Source organism: Garra rufa, chromosome 22, assembly GCF_049309525.1.
Source record: "Garra rufa chromosome 22, GarRuf1.0, whole genome shotgun sequence".
Lineage (NCBI taxonomy): Eukaryota > Metazoa > Chordata > Actinopteri > Cypriniformes > Cyprinidae > Garra > Garra rufa.
In genome coordinates, this window is record NC_133382.1 from 29,892,718 (window position 1) to 29,920,318 (window position 27,601).

Genomic DNA, 27,601 nt, shown 5'->3' on the forward strand with positions numbered 1-27,601 from the left:
GCGAGAGTAATTTCTAGGGCTTGGCCAAAGGGGGGAATCACAATACTCTCCATTCTGTACCGGGAGCCGACAAAAGATTAACAGGAATATAGAAGTCGACTCTATCCCTAAGGATCTGCGTGAAACAGCGTTAAACTGTACCCACATCCAGGTAAGCGGGCATATATTATTAATCGTGTCAGTTCTAGGTATGTAGTTTAACCAGTGCAGACTAGCGTAGCAAAGGTGAAGCTTCAGGGATACAACATCGACACAATTTTCTGCAACACGCAGGAATAAAAAATAATATCACTAACGAAAAGATTAGAATCGTTCTTGTGAGTCAGAGAATTTGAGCTAAATTCAGCTGAATCACCGACTCTCTGAACCGAGAGTCAAAAGCAGGATTTTACTAATGAGGCGATTTTTTTTAAATAGAAAAACTCTGCATCCAGCATTTATTAAAACACAGAAAACCTTTTTTTTTTTTTTTTTGTGATGTAGTGCTTGGGATAAGGATGTTGGGATCGCGTGATGACGCAATTGCGTCTTGACGTAAAAGAATCGCTTTGGATGTTTGGACCTGTTCGAAAGAATCGATTCGCGCACTTCCCATCACTAGTTTCAACCGAAGAATACGCACACTTGTCAATGTGAATAAACGTAACCAGCACACTTTTGACTTCATGTAAGTAAACGTTTTGCTAGAGGCTGCAAAGGCAGCATAGGATGACAGCATCCCGCGCTTTTCTGTGTGATTTAACTGCGATGCGTTTTGGAGAGAAATGGCATTAAGTCTCGACTCTTTCTTTCTGTAACGTTACACAGAATAGATATTAAGCCTAACAAGAATGTAATATGTTGAGATGTGGAAAAGTATAAGTGCGGTCATTGTAGAGTCAATGCGGAATTTGTCACTCCGTGAAACCTCCTTGAGCTTTGGCATGTAACCAGTCTGTATCACTGAGGGCAGTCAAATTGGAGATGCTTTTAGGGCAGTTTTTGTCAGGCTATCCATAATTTAGTTTCTATTACAGGACTCCGTTTACATCATCCTTGGCTTGTCAGGATTAAACATAAAGCCTAGTCATCTATTATTAGTAATGTTTTTTAACCCTCAGGTATTGTGTTCATATATGAGATTCAAATTATGTAGACTACCAGTCAGAAGTTTTTGAACGGTACAATTTCTTATGTTTTTTAAAGATGTATTTTCTGCTCACCAAGCCTGCATTTATTTCATTCAAAGTACACCAAAACAGTAAAATTTTGAAATATTTTTACTATTTAAAATAGCTGTCTTCTATTTGAATATATTTTAAAATGTAATTTATTTCTTTGTGCAAAGCTAAATTTCACATGATCCTTCAGAAATCATTCTAATATACTGATTTGCTGTTTAAGAAACATTTTATTATTATTATTATTATCATCATCATCAATATTAAGTATAGTTAAGTACATTTTTTTAAGGAAAGATCAGCATTTATCTGAAACAAAAAGCTTTTGCAACATATACACTATACAATTCAAAAGCTTGGAGTCAATATAATTTTACTTTTTTATAATTTTAATTTTTTTGTGAAATTATAAAATAGAGACTTTTATTTAGTAAGGATGCTTTAAATTGATGAAAAGTGATGATAAAGACATTTATAATGTTACAAAAGATTTCTATTTCAGATAGATGCTGTTCTTCTAAACTGTCTTTTCATCAAATAAACCTAAAATTCTGCTCAGCTGTTTTCAACATCATAATAATAAAAACTATTTTCGAGCAGCAAATCAGAATATTAGAATGATTTCTGAAGAATCATGTAGCTTTGAAATCAAAGGAATAAATTACATTTAAAAATACATTCAAATAGTAAACAGTTATTTTAAATAGTAAAAATATTTCACAATTTTACTGTTTTTGCTGTACTTCGGATCAAAATAAATGCAGGCTTTACCTTTAAAAAACCTCTTACTGTTCAGAAACTTCTGACTGGTAGTGTATGTGTGTTTTACACAGGGAAGAAAAAAAGCTCATTCCATATCCTCTCTCTTATTTAGTAAAACCCAGCAGGCAGAAATTATTCATTTAATTAATTTATGGCCTAAGGCAAGAGAGTGACTGATGTTTAAGGACTTTACGACTGCAATACTGTCATCAGCTAATGACAGCACTGCACCATGGGAGGTTGTTAATCGGAGCTGTAGCGAGGCGAGCGGTCAGCTACATCACTAACTCAACGGCTGCTTCGGATCTGGGTCAGGTAGATTACAGTCCATTCGGAAATCTGTTTATTTTCTCAATCTGCTTCATAATGTTGTTGTATTTGCGTTAAATGTTAAGCAACCAGAATAGTAATTTACTCAGAGTACTACTGTAACAGTTAATCCTAACTAGGATAGTGAGCTGGCTCACACTAAAATCTACATGGCTGTTTTGTGGTGCTCGTAGTTGTATAGCTTTTTATGAGGTATTCAGGTCATTAACTGCTTGTTTGACATGTCTATATTGTATTGTTACATTGAATAGTACTTTTAATGACTCATGCACGTTCACAGACGAGCTGGTGCATGTGAGCACCAACCCGGCAAAGACTCCTTCCGGTTGTCACTATGGCAACAAAGACCACTAATTCCTCCGCTCAGACTTACCTGTCCACTTTTGCTAATTCTGTTTATGCAAATTGATTTTCTCTAAATATTACGACTATTGTTTTTCATACAAGTTTCATATACATAAGTGACCCTGGAACACAAAACCAGTCATAAGGATTCATTTTACATCTGGAATCTGAGGGTGCAAACAACTCAAAATATTGAGAAAATCGTTTTTAAAGTTGTCCAAATGAAGTTCTTAGCAATGCGTATTACTAATCAGAAATTAAGTTTTGATACATTTATGGTAGGAAATTTACAAAATATCTTCATTGAACATGATCTTTACTTAATGTCCTAATGATTTTTGGCATAAAAGAAAAATTCATAATTTTGACCCATACTATGTATTTTGGGCTATTGCTACAAATATACAGGTGCTACTTATGACACATACATTGAATCGGCTCTCAGGTTATTTAAAAAATCTTTGACATAATTTACTACAGTTTAAGTCATAAAATATCATAATATATATATATATATATAAAAGTAGATAGTTCTGTGTGTAAAACAGTCTGAAATTAAATTTATATTCTGTGAAAATCCTGCTCAGAAGTTAAAAATTCACAACAGATTTGTGAGTGAATCATATCTTTTTGCTTATGATCAATAACCAGAATTTCTTTAAAACTATATAAAAAAAGATGTAAAGTGTTAATAAAGGCTTCTTCTCTGATTTTTTTTATTGGGCAATTGTAATTAAGGTAATTAATTTATGATGTGTAATTTCTGCACCATTATTTGTCCTACTTTTATAGCTACTGGGCACTGATATAGTTTACAACTCAGTCATGCTGTGAAAGGTTGTTATGACTAGCTGAATAGCTGTTATGTAATGCATGTTTATTGTTTTATATGCTGCTCTCAATTATATTTGTCACATATTTACAAAAAATACTGAATATACAGAATATCTGCTTTAAAAAATTCTGAATTATTTGTCTCACTCTAAAAAATGCTGGATTAAATAAAACCCAGCGCTGGATAAAATATGCAGAGACTGGGTTGTTTTGACCCAAATTAATTGTTTAACCCAGCCTTCTCTATAGTTTTATTTAACTCTTTGAAAAATACTATATTTCATACTTAAAATGAACCCAAAATCCGACACAATTACTAGAGGCATCAGCATTTATTAATAAGCAATAAAAAATGTTAAATTATTATTTATTCAACTATTATTAGTAGTATTAATAAATGTTCATTTATTAAACATAAAAAAATGTTAATTTCCAACCCATTTTAGGTTCATTTTAAGCAATGTTTGAGGTGAATAATAATTAAATAATATGTGTTTTTAATGGTGAAGTGTTAACAGGATTTAAAAAATGCAATATCCGACATGGGAAAATTACGTTGGTTAGAGGTAACGAATTTTTTTTCTATTTGAAGATATTTTAAAATGTAATTTATTCCTGTGATTTCAAATCTGAATTTTTGCCATCATTTTACCATCACTCTAGTCACATAATCCTTCAGAAATCATTCTAATATTCTGATCTGATTTGCTGCTCAAAACACATCTTTCCTCTGAAACCCTCCACCCTCCCCAGCTCCACCTGTATAGATCTGCTACAGGTTATTTTATGCTATTTGTGCAGCAGCAGCATGTCTTAAATACTCACAGCACTGTATTGCCATATGCTTTGGCCATAGCAAGTTCCTGTACTTGCTTGCAGCAGCATTAACTACAGCAATAACCAGCAGCAGCACAACAGATCTATTCTGCCAAGACCAAATACATTAACATTGTCGTATCCATTACTGTGCAAAACTTTTCCAAGAGTTGTCATGACAGAAATTTGTGTATCATAACGTTTTAAACAATTTAAGGCATCCTTGCTAAATAAATTTCTATCATTTTTTTTTTTTCAAAACAACAAAAAAATGACGCTGACTCCAAGCTTTTAAATGGCATAGTATAATATTACAAAAGCTTTTTATTTAAGATAAATGCTGATCTTTGGATCTTTCCATTTTTTTTTTTTCTGGAAAAAAGTGCTGTTTTAAATATTGATAATAATAAAATTAATAATAATAAATGTTTCTTAAACAGCAAATAAGCATATTAGAAAGATTTCTGAAGGAATATGTTACACTGAAGACTGGAGTAATGATGCTGAAAATTTAGCTTTGATCACAGGAATAAATTACATTTTAAAATAAATTCAAATATAAAGCAGTTATTTTAAATAGTAAAAAAGTTTTTGCTGTACTTCGGATCAAATAAATGCAGCCTTGGTGAGCAGAAGATTAAAAATCATCCTGTACAGTCAGATGAGTTGAAATCTCTCTTGGCATATTAAATGAAGTTTCTGTGGCCCACCAAATTAAAATGAGCCCTCCTTTGTGTTTCGAGGAAAGTGGAACAGAGGGACACTTTGTACTTGTCACCGCTTCTTGATTGCATTGAATGAACAGGAATCCCATCCATGCTGTCGCTTTGAGTGCTCTGACCCCGAAACGGGGAACAAAAGTGTCCAGCTTTCTAGGCCACGCCCCCTCGAGCACACTCTCCCTCCTATACCCAATTTTGCAGCAACTCAGTGACCCCAACTCACAGAGCGCTGATTTAATATGAATGACACATTTGCATTCACACAGTTAGAATCCGTCCATTTTTACAAGGTTTTCAGTTCACTGAGTGACCACTTCTATCCTTTATTTTTGTCCCCTTAGAATCAAAGAAAATCTAACCAGACATGGAGGATATTGTTATAGCCGGAATTTCAGGTCGCCTTCCTGAGTCTAACAATTTGGAAGAATTTTGGCAGAACCTTTTCAATGGAGTGGACATGGTCACAGAAGATGACAGGCGGTGGAAACCAGGTATGCTAATAATACTTTTAGATACATTTTTATCATAAAGCTTTTCTTAAGACCACCCTGGGGTTTGTTGTGTCTTTCGGCTGCTGGTCTCCTTGCCTACCTGGCTGCTGTTCTGTGCCTTTCCTTGTCCGTCCGGCTTTGGGTCTCATGAAGGGCCCGTCTCTCTTCTCTCTGTTGGCACCATGCTAATACTCTCATTCATGTGCTAAAGCACAAGCAGGCTTAGGGCGACGAGTAGAGAGCGCTTTTGATTCCTTTTTTCCTCCTTTTTTAAAATTCTAGGTCTGTATGGCCTTCCCCGAAGAAATGGAAAACTAAAAGAAATCGACAGATTTGATGCAGCCTTCTTTGGTGTGCATCCCAAACAGGCCCACACCATGGATCCACAGCTGAGGCTTATGCTAGAGATATCGTACGAGGCCATCGTCGATGGAGGTTAGTATCAGCTACCCTCTTTTATTTCTAATCGGTATTAATGTAAGGTATGTTGTGGTAAGCCTGAATACAGTGTCATTTTGGATAAAAGCATCTACCAAATGAATAAATGTAAATGTTATTTTCAGGCATGCACTGCTATATGGATATATAAAATGTAGATGGTCTGCGGTATTAAATGCTATACTCTATTTTAAACTATGTAAAACAGCTGATTTATTTGATTTTATTTAATAGTTTTTTTATTAGTTTATTTTTTATTATTTTTTTATTATTAAGGATTTTTTTATTCTTAAGGAAGTATCTATTGAAATGAAAGTAAAGAGATTTATAATGTTAAAGATTTCTCTGTAACAATCAAATGTTCTCTTTGATATCAAAGAATCTTGAAAAATGTGCATCGCATTTTCTGCAAAAATATGGGAATATGAAATATAGTTGAAGTCTTGTGTATTACATGCAATACTTTATTTAAAACTATGTAAAACAGCTGATTTATTTTATTTTATTATATATTTTAATTAATTCATTTTATTTTTTTGTTTAATTTAATTTAATTATTTTATTACTTCATTTTGTTTTAATTATTTTTTATTATTTTAATTGAATTATTTCATTTTGTTTTAATTATTTTTTATTTTATTTTGTTTAATTTAACTTAATTTTATTTTATTATTTTATTGTATTTTAATGTTTTTATTTTATTTTGTTTTATTTAATTTTATTACTTTTTTCAGTAAGAATGTTTTGAAGTGAGAGTAAAGAGATTTATAATGTTAAAGATTTCTCTTAGAAAAATATCAAAGGATATCAAAGAATTTTGAAAATTGTACGTCTCATTTTCTGCAAAATATAAAATATAGTTGTCCTGTGGCATTACATGTTATACTATATTTAATACTATGTAAAATGGCCGATTGGTTTTATTTTGTTTTATTTATTTTTTTATTTTATATATTATTTTATTTTATTATTTCATTTCATTTACATTTCTTTTTTAAATGTTGTGCATTACTATTGTGTATTTGTGTATTACTTTTTTTTCAGTAAGGGTTGAAGTAAGAGTACAGAAATTTATAATGCAACTGATTTCTCTCAAAAAAGATTTTGTTTTTAAACCTAGTTTTATTTATTTATTTTGACTTTGTGAACATAAAACCTGTTAATTTTTATCTTTATTTATTTATTTTTTTCCTGTTAGGCATAAACCCGGTGTCTATGCGTGGCAGCAAGACTGGCGTCTACATTGGGGTAAGTGGCTCAGAAGCAGGAGAGGCCTTCAGTAAAGACCCAGAGGAGCTGCTGGGATACAGCATGACGGGATGCCAGCGGGCTATGTTTGCCAACCGCTTGTCTTACTTCTTTGATTTCAATGGTATGTAAACACAACCAGTTTAATTACTGACTCAATGCTCATGCACATTGTCAGACTGAATTGAGTTGTCAAAAGCATTGTTTTGAAAGACTGCGTCATCATTCTTTCTGTATGGTGTGATGTGTCGTCTGAGGTGATTTGAATAAGTGACTCATTACACAGTCACGTCTTTCACTGTTGTAACTTGACTCATACTGTCACGTTAGACTGAGGGAACCAGTTGACATGGATTACTTAAATTACTTTATGCGAGAATCCTTAATATGATCAGACATTAACTGTTGTGTCTCATGTACAATGAACATTCAGGTCCGAGTACAGCCATCGACACAGCGTGCTCATCTAGTCTGCTGGCTCTGGAGAATGCCTTCAATGCTATTCGCCATGGACAATGTGATGCGGCACTTGTGGGCGGAGTCAACCTGCTGCTCAAGCCCAACACATCAGTGCAGTTCATGAAACTGGGCATGCTCAGTCCTGAAGGAACATGCAAGTCATTTGATGCCTCAGGTGAGATTACCAATGTCACTGTAACAAATACAGCTTTTCTTAGAAAGACATTAAAGGAATCTGGTTCTATAAACAACAATCATTGCATAAAAATTAAGAAAATATGGCCTTCTAAGTGTTCATACTGAATACTGCACTGAAAAAAGTATGTTAAGCAGCATGCTTTATGCCACAATAAGTGTTATAAGCAGTAGTATGCTAATTGCATGGTTAATTTAGCTAAATATTATGTTATTTTTAATCAAGTTAAAATGAATTAAAATAAGAAATGTTGCCTCAAAAAGCTACCTGAAATATATTTCATTTATTTTAGTTTATTTTATCTTATTTAAAGTTTATTTTAAATATACGTTTTAACAAAAATGTTTTTTTTAGTTTTGATTAAATATGTCCCTAGTCTTGTAGTCTAATAAAATTATGAGTCTGGAAATAGATTTTAAAATGGCAGCTGATAATTTTTCTGTTTGTCAAACTGGAAATCAATAGTCAAAATGAGCTAGTGTCATTTTTGTATTATTAACAGACTGTTATAATATTAACATTGTTTTTTATTTTTATATTTTCTGTTTTCATTTTAATTTGAAGTTTTAGTCATTTTGTTGTATTTTTAGTTTTTTCAATGTATATTGTTTTTTAATTAATTTTTTATTTTAGTTTTAGTTGTTTTAGCTGAGTTAAAATGTCAATAGAATTACCTGAAAAAAATATCTGAAATAATTGTTTTTATTATTATTTATTTTATCTAATTTAAAGTTTATTTTAAATGAACGGTTACATTTTAATTTGAGTTAAAGTTTTAGTTAATTCTATGTATTTTTAGTTTTTTCAGTATATATTTTTATTCATTTTTATTTCAGTTTTACAATCAAGTTAAACTGAATTAAAATAAATGTTGCCTCAAAAAACGAACTGAAATAAAATGTTTATTTTATTATATTTTTTAAATTATTTTTTTATTTTAATTTGTTTAGTAAAGTTTTAGTCATTTTGTTGCTTTTTTAGTTTTTTAATATTTATATATTTTGTATTATTGTTTTTGTATTTTCAGTTTTAGTGATTTAAAAATAAAGTTAAACTGAATTGAAATAAGACATGTTGCCTCAAAATACTACCTGAAATAAAAGGTTTAGTTTATTTAGTTTATTTTATCTTATTTAAAGTTTATTTTAAATACATTTTCTAATTTTAATTTGCGTTAGTTTGAATCATTTTGTTGTATTTTTAGTTTTTTCAATATATATTTACGTATTTTTTTAATAAATTTTTATTTCAGTTTTAGTTATTTTAAATCAAGTTAAACTGAACTGAAATGAGAAATGTTACCTTATAATACTACCTGAGATCAAATGTTTAGTTTATTTTGTTTATTTTATCTAATTTAAAGTTTATTTTAAATAAACATTTTTAATTTGATTTAGTTTTAGTTAGTTTTAGTCATTTTGTTGTATTTTCAGTTTTCCAGTATGTATTTATATATATTTTGTATATTTTTTTTGTATTTCAGTTTTGAATATTTTAAATCAAGTTAAACTGAATTAAAATAAGAAATGTTGCCTGAAATAGAATGTTTATTTTATTTTAAATTAACGTTTTAATTTTAATTTGAGCTATTTGTATATGTAGTTATTTTAAATCAAGTTAAACTGAATGTCGCCTCAAAAACTAACTAAATGAAATGTTTATTTTAAATGAACGTTATAACAAAAAGGTTTTTTTTATGGTTTTAATTTTAGTTTTAGCTAACTATAATAACTCTTACTCTGTGCACTGCACAAAGTAAACAAAAATGTTTGTTTAAAGGGGTCATCGGGTGCCACATGCACTTTTACAAGCTATTTGAACTGAAATGTGTGTTGGGAGAGTGTGTACACAACCACGTTAGAATGACAAAGATCCACACAGTAGTTTTCTTTTAAGTAAAATAATTTGCCTCTTCTCATATCGAGCCGCTCTCAGATGCCTGTCGTTGTGGCGTAACACCGACAGAAGCCACTCCTGCGATAGTTGATAGACAGCAGTGTTTTAGCATAGACCCACCCTGAGTGAGAAGTAAACTGACGGCGCTGAGGGAATGTGGACGTGGATCTACCTAAATGGGTTCATGTTTACGCGAATCATTTCTCACCATACTGCTTTAAAAATGAGGGTCAGTATAAAGCAGTTTTTGCCAAGCTGCTGCTGAATTTTTTTTTTATGTGAATCTTTGCTAATCGCCTTTTAAATAATGTGCACGCTCAGAGAACATCTAATCGCACGTTTATAATGAACGATGCATTAAGGTGGTTGTCTGTTTACAAACTGTGTACATTGTAGTAGAACTACCGGTACATTAAGCTTAGCTTTGTAACACTAGATGGTTTAAAACGGTGTCTGTTAATGATTAAGATGTCATGTACAATTATTTTAAATCGTTTTGGATCAGTTATAACTGCATTAAGAATGGTAACGTTAACGCAATACCTGCAAGTGTTTACAGCCCGCAACTGCATATGAGTAAAGACCATAACACTCACATTTATGTATTTCAATATTAGGACGGGGTAAGTTATGTTAACCGATCACATTTTGCTCTCATTCAATCAGCTATACCTCAGTAAACTCATCGCGTTCGTATCTGTCTCAGTACGCTACCCTGACATACCCTTATACAAAGATAAATCAAAGTGACATTAAGTTTACTAACCATTCATTCACGTCCGGTATAAGTCGTAATTGCCGAACTTCTCTGCGGGTGTCATCTTGTTTCGGTTCCAACTCCGGTTTTTAAATTAAATTTTAAATGGATGGGGTTGTACAGTGTCTTCAAAGCCCCCCTAGTGTCATTCTTCCCCAAACTATACAACTAAACCCCCAACTGTTGTCTAGGCAACACCCTGTGTGCTATGTAATGACACGCCCCACAGAATTGAGGGGCGGGGTGAGCAGAGGTTCATATCATTTAAAGGGCCAGGTACTAATATCGCTTGCTGAGAACAAAGCCATTTTTTACCAGGTAAAATAAGTGTTGTTGTTTTTTTACACTACCATAGAAAATTTTTAATCAAAGTATATTACAAACTTTTCATTAGGACCCTAAATCATCATATTAACTTGTAGAAAATGGCCATCCGATGACCCCTTTAATGAAATGTTTGTGAATACATTTCTAATTTACTGTTAAAATAGGAGGCTTTATGAAACAAAATTTTGTTTTGATCTCTAGGAAATGGCTATTGTCGCGCAGAGGCTGCTGTCGCAGTACTCGTAACCAAGAAATCAATGGCTAAGAGAATCTACGCCACAGTTCTCAACGCTGGCAATAACACAGACGGCTACAAAGAGCAAGGTAAACCAATCCTTCCCCTCCACAGACGTCAAATCTGCCTCAAATCCTCCAGCATGAGTAAAATCAGCTCAGTTAATACCTGCTTACTCGCTCTGGAAGCCCTGGCATTACTGTGAATGCTGGCACTACATGTGTTACAGATGCTAGCCTTTCCCCCAGTACCTCCTGCCACACTTTACATGCCAGTGTTTTTAAACATGACACTTGGCTCAGCGTGAGAGCTGAGGGAGTTTGAAATCTCTGGCATACGTCTGATATCAGACCCTCTACTTCCTATTGTGTTTCATGTGCTCCTACATTGAGTACAGACGAAACTATGCAGTAGCGTTCCACAAAGGCATATGTCATAACTGCTACGTGGAAATATGCTCATATTTTGGAATGTGGTACAGTATGTCTCTTCTTTCCTCAGGGGTGACATTCCCGTCAGGTGAGATGCAGCAGCGCCTGGTCCGATCCCTTTACCAGGAGGCCAACATATCACCTGAGCAGGTGGAGTACATCGAGGCCCATGGCACCGGTACTAAGGTCAGTCACTGTGAAATTACACAGATGCATAGTTTTAGAAGAGATTTGCTTTGGAAATAAGAATGGGAACACATTGACTGCTTATATGTGCACCATTTTCCAATTAAAGGGATAGTTCACCCAAAAATTAAAATTCTGTCATCAATTACTCACCCTCATGTCGTTCCAAACCTGTAAGACCTTTATTCATCTTTCAGTACACAAGTATAAGATATTTTTGACACACAACTACCACATTCAAGGCCCAAAAAGTTAGTAAGGACATGGAAATAGTCCATGTGTCCATTGTGTGTGCAAAGAAAATTAACAAAAAATAATGACTTTATTCAACAAAGTATTCTCGTAGCTTCATAAAATTAATGTTGAACCACTGATGTCACATGGACTGTTTTATCAATGTCCTTACTAACTTTTTAAGGTATGAACGTGGTAGTACCATTACTGTCTATGCAGGGTCGGAAAGCTCTCCGATTTCATCAAAAAATATTTTAATTTGTGTTTCGAAAATGAACGAAGGTCTTACAGGTTTGGAATGACATGAGAGTGAGTAGAAGAATTTTCATTATTGGGTACACTATTTCTTTAAGGTCTATATTCCAATAAATAAGTAAAAAAAACTAAGCAAATAAATAAGTTAATAAATAAATATAATTGAATTATTAATTAACTTTAAGCAAAAACATAACAATAATACAAAAACAATAAATTTCAATTGTTTTTTTTTTTTTTTTTTTTTTTTTTTACTTTAAATAATATATATATATATTTTATGTTTTTAATTTAAGGTGGAAATTGTGGTTTAAAAAAGTTACATATAATTTCATGTTTATGTTAATATTTAAAGAAAAAAATCAAGCAATAGCCGAAAATGCATTGTATGGGTCAAAATGATCAATTTTTCTTTTATGCAAAAAATCATTAGGATATTAAGCAAAGATCATTTTCCATGAAAAATTTTGTAAATAAATAAAAACTTAATTTTTGATTAGTAATGTGCATTGCTAAGAACTTCATTTGGACAACTTTAAAGGCAATTTTCTCAACATTTTGATTTTTTTTTTTTTTTTTGCACCCTAAGTTTTTCGATTTTAACCCTCTAGGGTCTGAGGGTTAATCGAAAAACTTAGGGTGCAAAAAAAAAATTTTCATTACAAAATTTTTCATGGAAAATGATCTTTGCTTAACAGTATTTGTATCTTAAAAAAACATAACTTTAAATATACATAATATCCTTTTGTAATTAAATGCAGTCATTGAGCAATAGTAATTTCAGCTTGTTGTTATGCGTATATTAAAAATAACTCTGCTTTTACAGGTTGGGGATCCTCAGGAAGTGAATGGCATTGTGAGTGTATTCTGTCAGTCACAGAGGGATCCTCTTCTAATTGGCTCAACCAAATCTAACATGGGACACCCAGAGCCTGCTTCTGGATTGGCGGCTCTTGCCAAGGTAGATGAATTGTTTTTTTAAACAAGTCTCCTTGCTTTAATTAAATGCCTGTGAGCTTTTTCTTTAAAAATCTGGAAGCCAAATCCCAGATGTAATCAAATAACTTATACTTCATGCATTCAGGTGGTTTTGTCTCTGGAGCATGGCGTCTGGGCTCCCAACATCCATTTCCATGACCCAAACCCTGACATTCCTGCTCTGACGGACGGCCGGGTGCGTGTGGTGTCGGAGCCCATACCTGTCCGCGGTGGCATCGTGGGCATCAACTCATTTGGCTTCGGAGGCTCAAATGTCCATGTTATCCTTCGTCCACATGGTTCGAAATCACTGGCTCAGGCTGCAGAACCTTCAATCCCCAGACTCCTGCAGGCCTCCGGTCGCACTGAGGAGGCTGTCACTTCCCTTCTCAGCAATGCCCAACAGCAAAAGGATAACCCAAGCTACCTGTCTCTTCTGAATGAAGTGTCTGGAGTTCCAACGGCAAGCATGCCGTACAGGGGCTACGCACTGATAGGAGCACAGGGAGAGCTTACAGAGGTTCAACAAACCCAACCCACACCCAGACCCCTCTGGTTCGTTTGCTCAGGTGAGGGGGCGTTTATTTTTTGTGATGAATGTAGAGTTAGTTCACCCAAAAATGAAAATTCTGTCATTAATTACTCACCCTCTTGCTGTTTCAAACCCGTAGGACGGCTCGCATACATTGTGATACTTTCTAAAATGGTGCTAGGGTGATGCAAAGGAGAAGAATTGTTGAATAAAGTTGTTTTGTTTTTTGATCCGCTCTTACAGTTTTGAAACGACATGAGGGTGAGAAATGAATGACAGCATTTTTTGGTGAACTGTCACTTTAAAGAGGAGAAATCTTGTTTCCCTTAACTTTTGTATGCGAAAAGAGCTTGAGGTGCTATAAAATTTGTACTGTGACTTATAGAAAACATCCTCTTCTGTTAAAAAAAGCTTTTTAGAACTAAGCTTCAAAAACTGATTTTTGATGCTGCCATGCTGAGATAAATAAAAGAAAGCTGGGCCTAAACACAAAAAGAATTAAGGATAAAAGTAAAATGACAGATTTTTTTTAAGGCACAGCAGTCAAAAATGAATAGTTTAAGGTAATGGAAAGTTAAAACAAACAAACTAAATCTTAAATAATTACGTTTTTATACCCTGTTGAAAAACCAGCATATACTGGTTAGGTATGTTTTAAAGCATGGCAGCTGGTTTAAGCTGGTCCTGAGCTGATTTAAGCTGGACATGTGTTGGTCCTAAGTAGCTAGTTTGTGCTCAGGACCAGCTCATAACCATCTCATAACCAGCTTATAACTAGCTCAGGACAAGTTTAAACCAGCTGATGACCAACTAAAGACCAGCTTAACCCAGCTTAAACCAGCTGCCATGGTTTAAAACATACCTATCCAGCATATGCTGTTTTTTTTTTTTTTTTTTCAAAAGGGTAGTAATAAAAAATAATAATTATATATTCACTGCCACTGGGGTTTGGTAAGATTTTTAAAAGTTTTTGAAAGATGTCTTATATGCTCATCAAGGCTGCATTTATTTGATCAAAAATGCAGTAAAATAGTAATATTATGAAATTTTATTGTAATTTACAATAACCAGTTTTAATTGTAATCTATTTTAAAATGTAATTAATTTCTGTGATGGCAAAGCTATTTACTGCAGTCTTCAGTGTCACATGATCCTTCAGAAATCATTCAAAATACTTGATTTGGTGCACAAGTAACATTTCTCATTATTTATAATGCTGATACTTAATATTTCTTTATAATTTTGTGGAAATATATCACACATTGTTCTATATTATTTAATACCCCTTTTAAGATTGTGATTCAGAGCGAGTCGGTTACCATAATGGAAAGACTCTGCACATGATCACATTGGCTGGATTTTAATTTCTGTGTCCTGTCTTTGTTTGTTTGTCTCCTGACAGGTATGGGGACACAATGGGCTGGAATGGGCCGCACACTGATGCAGCTGCCTGAATTCCGGGAGTCGATCCAGCGGTCAGACGTGGCTCTGAAGGACACTGGGTTGTGTGTGTCTCGCTTGCTCATGAACGCTGATGAGAGCACTTTTGAAGACACTGTCCACGCATTTGTTGGTCTTGCAGCCATCCAGGTCAGTCTGCCTCAGCTCTAGAGATTCTATGTACAGTGCCAGTGACACTGGAACAGGATTGACATCAGCAGAATTTCTCAATGAAAAAATGACCCCTGTCAACTTTGGAACTGATATGGGCCTGCCAAATGTTGCAATACAGTGGCACAATCAGTAATTTCAACAGTCGCTCTGCTCCGTCTGCAAGACTGTCTCACAAAGAGATCCAGAAATGACAATTCTGTCATCGTTTACTCAACCCGCATGTTCAAACCTGTCTGGCTTTCATTCTGCTCAAACGAACCGCTCTTTCCTGTGGAACTGGCACACTTGTGTATTCAAACTTGTCACGTCACAGTCGTTATGAGACAAAAGAACTGATCATTTTTTATATATCGTTCATATTAAAGGCTTGGTTTGGACAAAAATGAAATTTCTGTCATTAATTACTTACCCTCATGTTGTTCTGAAGTCTTCAGAATGCAAATTAAGATATTTTTGATAAAATCCAAGAGCTTTCAGACCCTCCATAGACAGTAAGGGTCCTACCACATTCAAGGCCCAGAAAGGTAGTAAGCACATTGATAAAGTAGACCATGTAATATCAGTGGACTGTTTTTGGTACCTTTCTGGGCCTTAAATGTCTATGCAGGGTCAGAAAGCTCTTGGATATAAATAACTTGATTTGTGTTCTGAAGACGAACAAAGGTCTTACGGGTTTGGAACATGAGGGTGAGTAATTAATGAGAGAATTTTCATTTTTGGGTGAGCTAACCCTTTAAACCTAGTAGACTTGATAGTTGTTACACCTACCTGAATGCATTCCTCCCAATTTTCCAGATCGCTCAGATTGACATGTTGCAAAAGATGGATCTTCGGCCTGATGGGATCGTGGGCCACTCTGTGGGAGAGCTAGCGTGTGGTTATGCTGACGGCTCTCTGAGTCACAACGAGGCCATTCTAGCTGCTTACTGGAGAGGACGCTGTATTAAGGAGGCCAAGCTGCCCCCGGGGGGCATGGCTGCAGTGGGTTAGTGTGGCAGCAGATGCCTTCACAGGCTTTGCTTCATTAATCGGACGCAAATCGCAAAGCGTCCCTCCATGGGGGATTTGCCTAGTCTTTTGTTCAGCAGTGTTTTGTTCAGCAGTGTATGCTATAAATATAAAGCAAGCTTACCAATGGTTTCTTTTACCAACCCTCCTGTCATCTCCCCCCTCAGGCCTAACGTGGGAAGAATGTAAAGCTCAGTGCCCACAGGGTGTCGTTCCTGCTTGTCACAATGCTGAAGACACAGTGACCATCTCAGGCCCTCAGGTATATACACACTAATAAGTAAAATCACCTTAATCTTTAATTAAATATATGTGACCCTGGACCACAAAACCAATCATAAGGAGATATATGTATGCATTTTTAAATAAAATTAAACAATTACATTACTTAAATTAAATTTTTTTAAATAAATTTTTTTTTCAAGGCTACATATATTTCAAATATTAACTAATGTTAATAAAAAATGAATAATATTGTAATAAATGTATTGTTCATTGTAAGTTCATGTTAGTTAATACTTTAACTAATAACAAATGTTATCAAATTACACCTTATTGTAAAGTGTTACTAAAAATTATTGAATGTTTGAAATATATAATAAAAAATTATGCATACTAGTACCTAACAGTAAGTATTTGGTTACACAGGACTCTGTCAGCAAGTTTGTTGCCCAGCTGAAAGAGAATGGTGTGTTTGCCAAAGAAGTGCGCAGTGCTGGTGTGGCTTTCCACTCATATTATATGGCCTCTCTTGCTCCAGCCCTTCTGTCTGCACTGCAGAAGGTGAGTTTGTGATGCATTGCAGTGTCACAGTGCCCTCTGGTGGCCATTAACACCTTAAAACCTTAGCCCAGATTTTCTCAAACACTGGCTTCCTATGCTTGTTCTTATAGGTAATAAAGAGCCCAAGGCCTCGTTCAGCACGCTGGATCAGCACGTCCATCCCGCAGACAGACTGGGAGAGCCCACTGTCACTCTACTCGTCTGCAGAGTACCACGTCAATAACTTGGTCAGCCCTGTGCTCTTTCAGGAGGGACTGAGCTTTGTGCCGGATAATGCTGTGGTAGTGGAAATTGCCCCACATGCTTTGCTGCAGGTAACTGGGAATTAACCCTATATTGGAGATTAAAACATAGATCTATTTTGAATATTAACATACTTTTGATTCATCTTCAGGCCATCCTGAAACGAAGCCTGAAACCTACCTGCTCTATCCTCCCTCTAATGAAAAGAGGACATGCCAACAATCTGGAATTCTTTCTCTCTCATGTGGGCAAGATCTACATGAATGGGTTGGTTTTTGTACTCTTTACTTCATAGCTGTTTTGACCTGAAATTGTCAGCATTTTTATTGATGCACACTCTCTTGCATTTGCAGAATTAACGTGAACAGTAATAAATTGTATCCAGCTGTTGAATACCCCGTCCCGTCGGGGACCCCCCTCATCTCCCCTCAAATTCAGTGGGATCATTCCCAGGTCTGGGATGTTCCCAAGGTGGAAGACTTCCCTGCTGGCTCAGGGGGATCCACCTCAGCCACTGTGTACAATATTGGTGGGTAGTTGTGAAGTTTAAATATGTTTTTCTCATCTTTGCTGTCGTGTCATGATTATTTTTGAATGTTTTGTGCAGACATGAACCCGGAGTCTCCTGATTACTACATGATTGGTCATTGCATTGATGGTCGGGTGCTGTATCCAGCCACAGGATACCTGGTTCTGGCCTGGAGGACTCTGATGAGATCTCTGGGTGCAGTCATGGAGCACACACCTGTTACATTTGAAGACGTCACCATCCATAGAGCCACCATCCTACCCAAGACAGGTAGAATATTTGTTTTCTCTGTACTTTCCAAGAAAGTTTTGGGTTAGTTCACCCAAAAATGAGACCTTCAATATGTTATATGGCTTATTTCTTAACCTGAGGTGGAAAAATATACACCACTGTTCAAAAGTTTGGGGTCAGTAAGTTTTAAGTTAGTTAGTTAATTAGTAATTTTATTCAGCAAGTACATATTAATTTGACCTAAATAAAACACATTTAAAATGTTGTTAAATTTCAAATTCAAAAAAATTCAGTTCTTTGTCATTTTATATTCATTGAAAATTCTTAAAAATAATGTATCATGGTTTCCACAAAAAAAAATTAAGCAGGAAAACTGTTAATAAGATCACCAATTCAATAAATCACAATTATCTCTGAAGGACCATTTGTCCCTGAAAACTGGACATAAGACTGGACTAAGAAAAAAACTAGAGCTGCCCTCGACTAAAGATTTTTTTCTGGTCAACTAGTAGTCATTTATTTTAAGCATTAACTTTATTTTTGCAGTGACTTGTATTTTATATAGATAGATATGTCTGTAAGGCAAGTATACGCAGAGTTTCGAAGTTTTGCACTTAAGTTCACAGAAAGTGCATCCTGTTTGCTTTAATTATTTTACAAAAGCACAATGTTTCGTTGAGTCTTTACAGATTTGAAAGATGTATGTAGCATGCTACTGTTCAGCTTCCACACTCCGCACAGATACTTCAATAGCGCATATTTTACTAGGTTAACATTAGTTTGAGCTGCAATGTAAAGTTGCTACTACTTGCATATTTCAGATGAAAAGCCATATTTGAGGTTGATGAATGATAGGTGAGCATTTAGATGTCCTACCAGATGTACTATATTATCACATAGACCAGCCGTTCACGATCTGTCCGTCACGGACTGCGTGACTTCGCCACTGTCTTGTGGAATTTGTTATTTTTTTCTGCGACTAAGTGACTAATAAAATTTTGGTCAACCAAGCCTCTTTTTGTCGACTAACGGTTAGTCGACTATTAGGGAGCAACCCTAAAAATAACATTAAAAAAGCTTATCGATCCAAAACTTTTAAACTGTAGTGTACTTCCATATTGTAGACTAAATTTGAAAGTAAATAGAACACACTAGTTGTTAGCTAGTCCATGTGGCTTTATGTTAAACGGATTGTTTTTGTGTGCACTATCACAGGGTCTGTCCAGCTGGAGGTGCGACTCATGCCCGCCACTAACCGTTTTGAGGTTTCAGAGAATGGACATTTGGCCGTCAGTGGTGAGTTTTCAGTCAACATGAGACATCATTCACAACTGCTTATTAATGTAAAACAGAATATCTGTGAATTGACAAATGTTGAATTTAAGACTCGTGATCACACTGATATCCTTGGTGGTCTCAGGTAAGGTGAGTGTCTTGGAGGATGCAGGACTTGATGCTTTCCATGCTGAACTGAATAAACCAATGACTGTAGAAAAGGAAGATCCTAAACTGCTTTTGAAAGCTGGGGACATCTATAAAGAGCTGCGTCTGCGTGGATATGACTATGGGAAAACCTTCCAGGGGATCCTGGAGTCTAACAATGCTGGTAATTCCCCTCAAATGCATCTTAAGCTTACATTGTGAAGATAATATTGGTCAAGATGGTCTAAAACAAGATTTGGCCAGTTCTAAGCTTTTTGTGTTTTGGTTCTTCTAGGTGACCATGGAAAGCTTCACTGGACGGGTAACTGGGTGACATTTTTAGACACCATGCTGCAGATGATCGTAGTGGGGCTGCCTGGTCGCAGTTTGAGACTGCCCACTCGCATCCGCTCGGTGTGTGTGGACCCCAAACTTCATGAGGAGAGGGTGAACGAGTATTCAGATAACCAGAAAGGTACTACGCACACAGTAACACTAATTATGTCCTAACCTGACTTGATCTGAAACACATTTGACCAAAATGTCGTCTTCTCAGCTGTGGATGTTCATGTCGACCACTGCCTGGACAACATAACAGCTAGAGGAGTTCAGATCTCTGGGGTTCACACTACCGTAGCACCCCGTCGCCAACAGCAGCAGACTCCACCCACTTTGGAGGAGTTTGCTTTTGTTCCCTATGTGGATTCAGATTGCCTGAGAACCAATGAGAAACTTGGAGACCAACTGAGACATTGCAAAGGCATGTTCTAAATTTTCATTTTATTAAGAATTGCTGCATTGCATTTTGCATTAAGATTTTCTAAAATAATTATGAAATAATGAAATAATATAAATATATATAAATAATAATTAAATAATAATTATGTCGAAAAACTCCCATCTCATTATATATAAACTGGAAGTGAACCTCTCTTTTAACAGACCTAAAATTATAGAATTTTTCCCCAACTTTTAATTATATGGGCTATTTTCTCTATTGGCATTGTACTTACTTTCGTCGTGTTTTATTTGCAGGTCTAGTACAGCGCATGCAGAGGAAGCTGGCCAATCAGGGAGTGAAGATCTCCATCCCTGGATTAGAAGGAGCGACCGAGGGCCAGCTGATTGGAGCGGAGGCAGAGAAAGGCCTGTTGCGGTTGCTCTCTGTGCTGTGCGGACTGGAGCTGAACGGGAACTTGCGCTCTGAACTGGAACAGACGGTGGAGAAGGAGAGAGACTGTCTGCTACAGGACCCTCTGCTCAACGGCCTGCTGGACTCCCAGGCGCTACGTCACTGCTTGGACACAGCCCTTGAGAACAGCACTCCTGGAAAGCTCAAAGTTGTAGAGGTATGGTGAATTGATGATTAAAGATGAAAATTGACAGAAGTGGATGGTTGAAGTTCTCAACATGTATTCTACTCCTTCAGGCTCTAGCCGCCGAGGGTCGTGTGTTTTCTCGGGCTGTTGGTCTCCTTAATATCCAGCCGATGTTGCGTCTTGACTACACTGCTTCAGACGTCTCCGTTGACCAGCTTTCTGCTCACCAGAGCTCCCTGGAGGAGCAGGGCATCTCAGCTGCTCAGTGGGACCCTCTTCAGGGCCCAGCAACAGGCGGTCTGGATGGGGCTGACTTGGTGATGTGTAACTGCGCAACAGGACATACAGCCAACCCTGCAGTTCTTATAGAGAATCTGACCTCAGCTGTGAGGGAAGGCGGTTTTGTTTTAATCCACACCCTACTAAAAGGAGACACTCTGGGAGAGACGGTAGCCTTCCTCACATCTCAAAACAACCAGGATGGTTTGTTGACACAGGTGTGTGCTTAAAATCTTTAACATGTCAAATCCACAATATAAATGAAAGTGACTTATTTGAATAATTTATTTAAATAACTTGACATTGCTTTGTCTGTTCTTTTATTTTGTTTTGTCTGGCTCTTTGCAACGTTCTCAGGTTCTAAACTGAATTGTTTTATGTTTTCAGACTGAATGGGAGGAGCTCTTCCAAAAGGCCTCTTTAAATGTGGTCATGCTGAGAAAGTCCTACTACGGCTCTGCTCTCTTCCTCTGCCACCGGCGCCAAGAGTCCCATCAGGATCAACCTATCCTTATTGTTGTGGACCCTACTGACTACAAATGGGTGGAGACTCTAAAGGTGAATATTAAAGACACTATTGACTGCACGCTTGCATTCATTTTGAATACAACACCACAAAAACCGAATTTGATCAAGTCCCCATCCTACATTACAGTTACACTCGGATAGTACGTCACAATACAGAAAAAACATCTGTCGCTTCAAACTCATTAGTAGTGTTGCCAAGGCCACAAATAACACTCGGCAATCCTGTAGCAACATGCTAAAACCAAACTGACTCATTAAAATCAATCCTAATGCATGCCTCTAACCCTTTCTGTCTCCTTTATTCTAATTAGAGCACTTTAGCTGAGTCATCTGATATCCCAGTCTGGCTCACTGCCAGTAAGGTTCATAATGGAGTGGTGGGAATGGTGAACTGCCTCAGACAGGAGCCCGGAGGCAACCGTATACGGTCCGTCCACTTCCTGTGCAATTAGTGTTCCACATATGTGACTCTGGACCAGCCATAAGCCATACTTTTTTGAAATTGAGATCTATACATCATCTGAAAGCTGATGCATGGTTTGTTAGTATAAGACAATATTTGGCTGAGATACAACTATTTGAAAATCTGCAATCTGAGGGTGCAAAAAAATCTAAATATTGAGAAAATCACCTTTAAAGTTGTCCAAATGAAGTTTTTAGCAGTGCATATTACTCAATCGAAAATAAAAGGGGCTACATGTAACTTTTCCCCCAAAATAAACGTAACAATAGCCTTTTTATTTGACCATTTATGACTCAAACATCTCCTTATGAGCATACTGACACCTTTTCAGCTCACAGTGGGTGCACCTATAAGCCTGTATCCTATTTTTCCTATTTTCTGTCGGGTCGGATTTTTCGCGCGCTGTCTGCGGATGTGACGTCAAGCGCGTTCATGTTAAATGTTTCAGATCACTCTGCCACCACCGCTAGTCATATATATTGCAAACAAACTTAGTTTCTCAAATAATATATGTATTTGACTGTTCTTACCTCTGTAAACATAATGTTGACTTCTTTGCAGCGGATGACTTGTGAAGTGTGTACGTACGAGCGCGCGCTGCGAGAGCCAGCAGAAAGGAAGAGCAGTTCCGTTTTTTGGCCACAGGTGTCAGTCGCGAGTTTAAATTTCAGAAAGTTACATATAGCCCCTTTAAGTTTGCTACTGTTACAAATATACCCATGCTACTTATGACTGGTTTTGTGGTCCAGGGTCACATATACTACTGTACTTTTATGTGATCATATTTGAACATATGTTAAAATTGTGCAATTGTTAGATTTCGACTTTCAATTTTGTTTTTATATGTATTTATGTACAAGGTCTTCTTTCTTCTCCCCAATAGGTGTGCATTTGTTTCCAATTTAAGTAAGGGAGCTAAAGTCCCCTCCCTTGTTCTTACCCAAAAGGAGATGAAGGCATTACTGAAGAAGGATCTGATTATGAATGTGTACCGAGATGGACTGTGGGGCGTTTTTAGACACCAGTTGTTAACACAAGGTAAAAGAGGAAGTCATATAAGATTTTCAGTCACATGTCACCGATCTGATGTGTAAAAAAAAATACTGAAGTCTTTTGTGCTGAACAAGACTCATTGTTATTTCATATTATTTGTTTGTATTAAATTAAATAAATGTATTATTAATATTAATATAATTACTAATATTAATATAATTATTAATATATTTACTTTATAGAAATCTTGATATAATTGCATTAGTAATATTTTATTAATATAATTTTTTTTAATAATTTAATGGTATCTGAGTCTTTTGAGCGTGTTGTGATTTCACATCTTTGTTCTGTTCTGTGCATTCATATTTAGATCTTAGTGAGGAGTTGACAGAGCAGGCATACGTGAATGTCCTAACTCGTGGTGATCTTTCATCACTGAGGTGGATTGCTTCCCCGCTGCGTCATTTTGTCCCATCCAATCCCAACGTGCAGCTCTGCCGCGTTTACTACTCCTCCCTCAACTTCAGAGACATCATGCTGGCCACTGGCAAACTGCCTCCAGATGCCATCCCTGGTTTGTGCCCTATCCTGTTTTTGGCCATAAGTGAAATCTCGCACGCTAGCTTACCCTATAAAAAGACCCTATAATAAGAAAGAGACTCTTCTTGTTTTGTCCATGCAGGAGACGTAGCGCTGCAGCAATGCATGCTGGGAATGGAGTTTTCAGGCCGAGACCCAAGTGGGCGACGTGTAATGGGTTTGCTGCCAGCTAAAGGTCTGGCCACCTGTGTGGACGCAGACAAACGCTTCCTTTGGGATGTTCCATCTAGCTGGTGAGAACCTCAGCATCTCTGAATCTAAATGGGAAGTCTTCTTCCAAATCTCTTAATACTAATCAAACTGTGATTATGTGCAGGACGCTGGAGCAGGCCGCCTCTGTTCCAGTGGTGTATGCCACTGCCTATTATTCCCTAGTGGTGCGAGGGCGTCTGAGGCCTGGAGAAAGTGTGCTGATCCATTCAGGCTCTGGAGGTGTGGGACAGGCCGCTATTGCTATTGCACTTAGTATGCGCTGCCGAGTCTTCACAACTGTGGGTAAGTGACACCCTTTTTACTTTCTTAAAGGGTTAGTTCACCCAAAAATTCTGTTACTAATTACTCAGCCTTGTGTTGTTCCAAACCTGTAAGACCTTTGTTCATCTGCAGAACACAAATTAAGACATTTTTTATTAAATCCAAGATCTTTCTTTTTTTTATTATTATTATTATTATTTTTTTTTTTTTATTTTTTTTTAAGTTTTAGAAGTTTAACCAATCCAAGATCTTTCTGACCCTCCATATGTCTATGTGACATCTGTGGTTCAGTTGTAATTTTATGAATCTATGAGAATACTTTTTGGGTCAGAAAGCCCAAAAAGTAGATCAGAAAGCTCTCAGACGTCATCAAAAATATCTTAATTTGTGTTCCAAAGATGAACGAAGGTCTAACAGGTTTGGAACAACATGAGGGTGAGTAATGACAGAATTTTCATTTTTGGATGAACTATCCCTTTAAAAGGCAGCCATTATGCTTTTTTCTTTCCTTTATTCTGTAACATAGATGTTTGGGCTTGTAACTGATCGATTAGTTGACGTGTATCTTGTTTTGATTCACAGGTTCTAGAGAGAAGAAGGCATACCTGCAAGAAAGATTCCCTCAGCTTACGGCAGATTCCTTTGCTAATTCTAGAGACGCCTCATTTGAACAGCATGTAATGCTCCAAACCCAAGGCAAAGGTGAATAGACTACAGTGCAGTGACTCTGAATACACATGAGCATTGTATTTAATACACCTGTGGATTGAAGTTTTAAGCCACTGTATGTATGTGTTTTTTTAGGAGTTGATTTGGTACTAAACTCCCTTGCTGAAGAGAAGCTGCAGGCCAGCTTGCGTTGTTTGGCCAGGCATGGTCGTTTCCTGGAAATCGGCAAATATGACCTTTCCAACAACACACCACTAGGTGCGTTCCAGATGTACAACAATTTCTGAATCAGTCAACAATCTTCTTAGATCTGTTATTCTCTGACTTTTATAGTTCCACTGGTAAGTGTAATTGTCCAATTGTTCTTTATTCAGGTATGGCTCTGTTCCTAAAGAACGTGGCCTTCCACGGCATCCTGCTGGATGCTTTGTTTGAGGAGGGGAACAGGGAATGGGAAGAAGTATCTGAGCTTCTGAAAAAGGGAATCACCAGTGGAGTCGTTCAGCCATTACGTACCACTGTCTTTGAGAGAAACCAGGTGGAGGATGCTTTCCGCTACATGGCTCAGGGTAAACACATCGGCAAAGTCCTGCTGCAGGTAAGGACTATGGTTAATTTTAATTAACCTGCATAATTGGGTTTATTATCATTTTCTGTGTTAACTGCTCTTCTCTGCTTTCACGTCTCAGGTACGTTCAGAGGAGACAAGCAGCACTGTTTCTGCAGCCTCTCCTCTTTCTATTCCTGCTATCTGTCGTACCTTCTTTCCTGCCTCGCTCTCGTACATCATCACTGGAGGTCTGGGAGGTTTCGGGTTGGAGTTGGCCCAATGGCTCACTGAGAGAGGTGCTCGCAAACTGGTGCTGACGTCACGGTCTGGCATCCGCAACGGTAAATATGTGCTTGGACTTAATTAAAATAAAAACTAAAAATGAGCTAATTCCAAAATATTATGTGAATAATTGATGTTGGTCAGGACAACACACTAAAACATGTTTGTCGTCTTAACAGGTTATCAAGCCAAGCGTGTTCGGGAATGGCAGGCCATGGGCATCCAGGTCCTCGTGTCCACTAGTGACGTCAGCTCCGTGGCAGGAACAGAGCGTCTCATCACTGAGGCCTGCCGATTGGGTCCAGTTGGTGGCATCTTCCATCTTGCCATGGTAATATTCAGTTGTTGCTTTCAATTAACTTTCCATTTGTAGTCTGGATTAATACATACATAACTGATATTTCTCTCTATCAACTAGGTTCTTAAAGACGGCATGCTGGAGAATCTGACCCCACAGCACTTCACTGATGTCAACAAACCCAAATATGATGGAACCATCCATCTTGACAGGTAGGAAATGGTTTGACTGAATATGTGACCCTGGACAACAAAACCAGTCTTAAGTAGCACAGGTATATTTGTAGCAATAGCCAACAATACATTGTATGGGTCAAAATAGTTGATTTTTCTTTTACGCCAAAAATCAAAAAACAATCCATACATCAATATGGTCAAAAATCACAAAACAATCCATACATCAATATGGTCATAAATCCAGGGTCACATATCTTCTTTCTTCAGCCTTGTGGCTTATGGCGACTTTTAATAAATGCCTCTTTTTCCACAGTGTGACTAGGCAGAAGTGCCCAGAGCTTCAGCACTTTGTGGTGTTCTCCTCAGTCAGCTGCGGCCGAGGTAATGCTGGCCAGAGCAACTACGGCTTCGCCAACTCCACTATGGAGCGAATCTGCGAGCAGCGCCGCCACGATAACTTCCCAGGCCTAGCCATACAGTGGGGAGCCATTGGGGATGTAGGTGTCGTGTTGGAGACCATGGGTGGCAATGACGCTGTAATTGGTGGCACGTTGCCCCAACGCATGTCTTCCTGTTTGGAAGTACTGGATAGGTTCCTGTGCCAGCAGAGGCCTGTAATGTCCAGCTTTGTGCTGGCGGAGAAAGTGGTGGTCGCTAAAGGAGAAGGAAGCGGACAGAGGGACCTGGTAGAGGCTGTGGCTCATATTCTGGGTAAAAGCTCAAACCTGAACTGTTCAAAGTCTGATAAACTACACTTTCATGCTATTTTTATTTAAAGCTAACGTCGCTTTTTCTGCTCAGGTGTGCGTGACGTGAACAGTCTGAATGCTGACGCCTCATTGGCTGATCTTGGTCTTGATTCGCTGATGGGTGTTGAGGTTAGACAGACACTAGAAAGGGACTATGACATCGTCATGGCAATGAGGGAAATCCGACAGCTAACCATTAATAAGCTACGGGAGCTTTCCAGCCAATCAGGAGGGAAAGAGGGTGAGCATGTGATTTGGGTCGATGCCAATATTGATAACCTTATGAGTTTTTTTTTTCCAGAACATATTTTGTTATCCACAGTATCTTAAATAAGCTATTGAGAAATTAACTTATGAATGTAATTGTAAAAAATACTGCGTTATTTGGAGAATAATGCATCAGTATATTAACCTTCTCTCATTCTGTTTGTCTCAGAGGCCCGAACTGCTCCTGCAAAGCGCTCTGGTGCTCAAGCTCTGCTGGAGTCAGATCTGAGCCGGATGCTGGTGAACCCAGACGGCCCCACGGTGGCCCCGCTGAACGAGGTCCAGAGTGCCGAAAGGCCCTTATTCCTCGTTCACCCCATCGAGGGCTCTATTGCTGCCTTCCGCACTCTTACCAGCAAGCTTAGTGTGCCGTGCTACGGTCTGCAATGCACCAAAGGTACAAACACAAGATCAAGGATCACTTTTCACTGTTACACTTTAGTGAAAGGCAGTTTACGCACTCAACTTCTATTTTAAAGATATATATATATT

At 37.0% G+C, this 27,601-nt stretch overlaps 1 protein-coding gene across 1 annotated transcript; it reads left to right on the forward strand.

The window, feature by feature from the left end:
• Nucleotides 1-27,601, forward strand: fasn (fatty acid synthase). Its single transcript, XM_073827838.1, has 38 exons — nt 1-151; nt 5,311-5,460; nt 5,743-5,895; nt 7,097-7,270; nt 7,580-7,780; nt 10,983-11,105; nt 11,518-11,633; nt 12,949-13,083; nt 13,207-13,669; nt 15,035-15,222; nt 16,042-16,231; nt 16,422-16,516; nt 16,903-17,037; nt 17,148-17,351; nt 17,432-17,547; nt 17,634-17,809; nt 17,888-18,079; nt 19,256-19,336; nt 19,461-19,646; nt 19,758-19,937; nt 20,019-20,222; nt 20,498-20,811; nt 20,892-21,278; nt 21,448-21,618; nt 21,900-22,015; nt 22,935-23,089; nt 23,415-23,618; nt 23,727-23,877; nt 23,961-24,139; nt 24,701-24,820; nt 24,923-25,045; nt 25,162-25,385; nt 25,477-25,678; nt 25,799-25,950; nt 26,038-26,129; nt 26,407-26,804; nt 26,895-27,083; nt 27,279-27,601. Exons 2-38 carry the CDS (start codon nt 5,334-5,336, stop codon nt 27,584-27,586), a joined length of 6,924 nt encoding a protein of 2,307 aa, XP_073683939.1. The 5' UTR covers nt 1-151; nt 5,311-5,333; the 3' UTR covers nt 27,587-27,601.

Excerpts from the sequence above, each read along its gene's own strand:
- fasn (XM_073827838.1), top strand. The coding sequence starts at position 5,334 with ATGGAGGATATTGTTATAGCCGGAATTTCAGGTCGCCTTCCTGAGTCT. Across the intron at positions 5,461-5,742 it reads TGACAGGCGGTGGAAACCAG|GTCTGTATGGCCTTCCCCGA; the intron begins GTATGCTAATAA and ends TTAAAATTCTAG. Across the intron at positions 20,223-20,497 it reads CCAACTGAGACATTGCAAAG|GTCTAGTACAGCGCATGCAG; the intron begins GCATGTTCTAAA and ends TTTTATTTGCAG.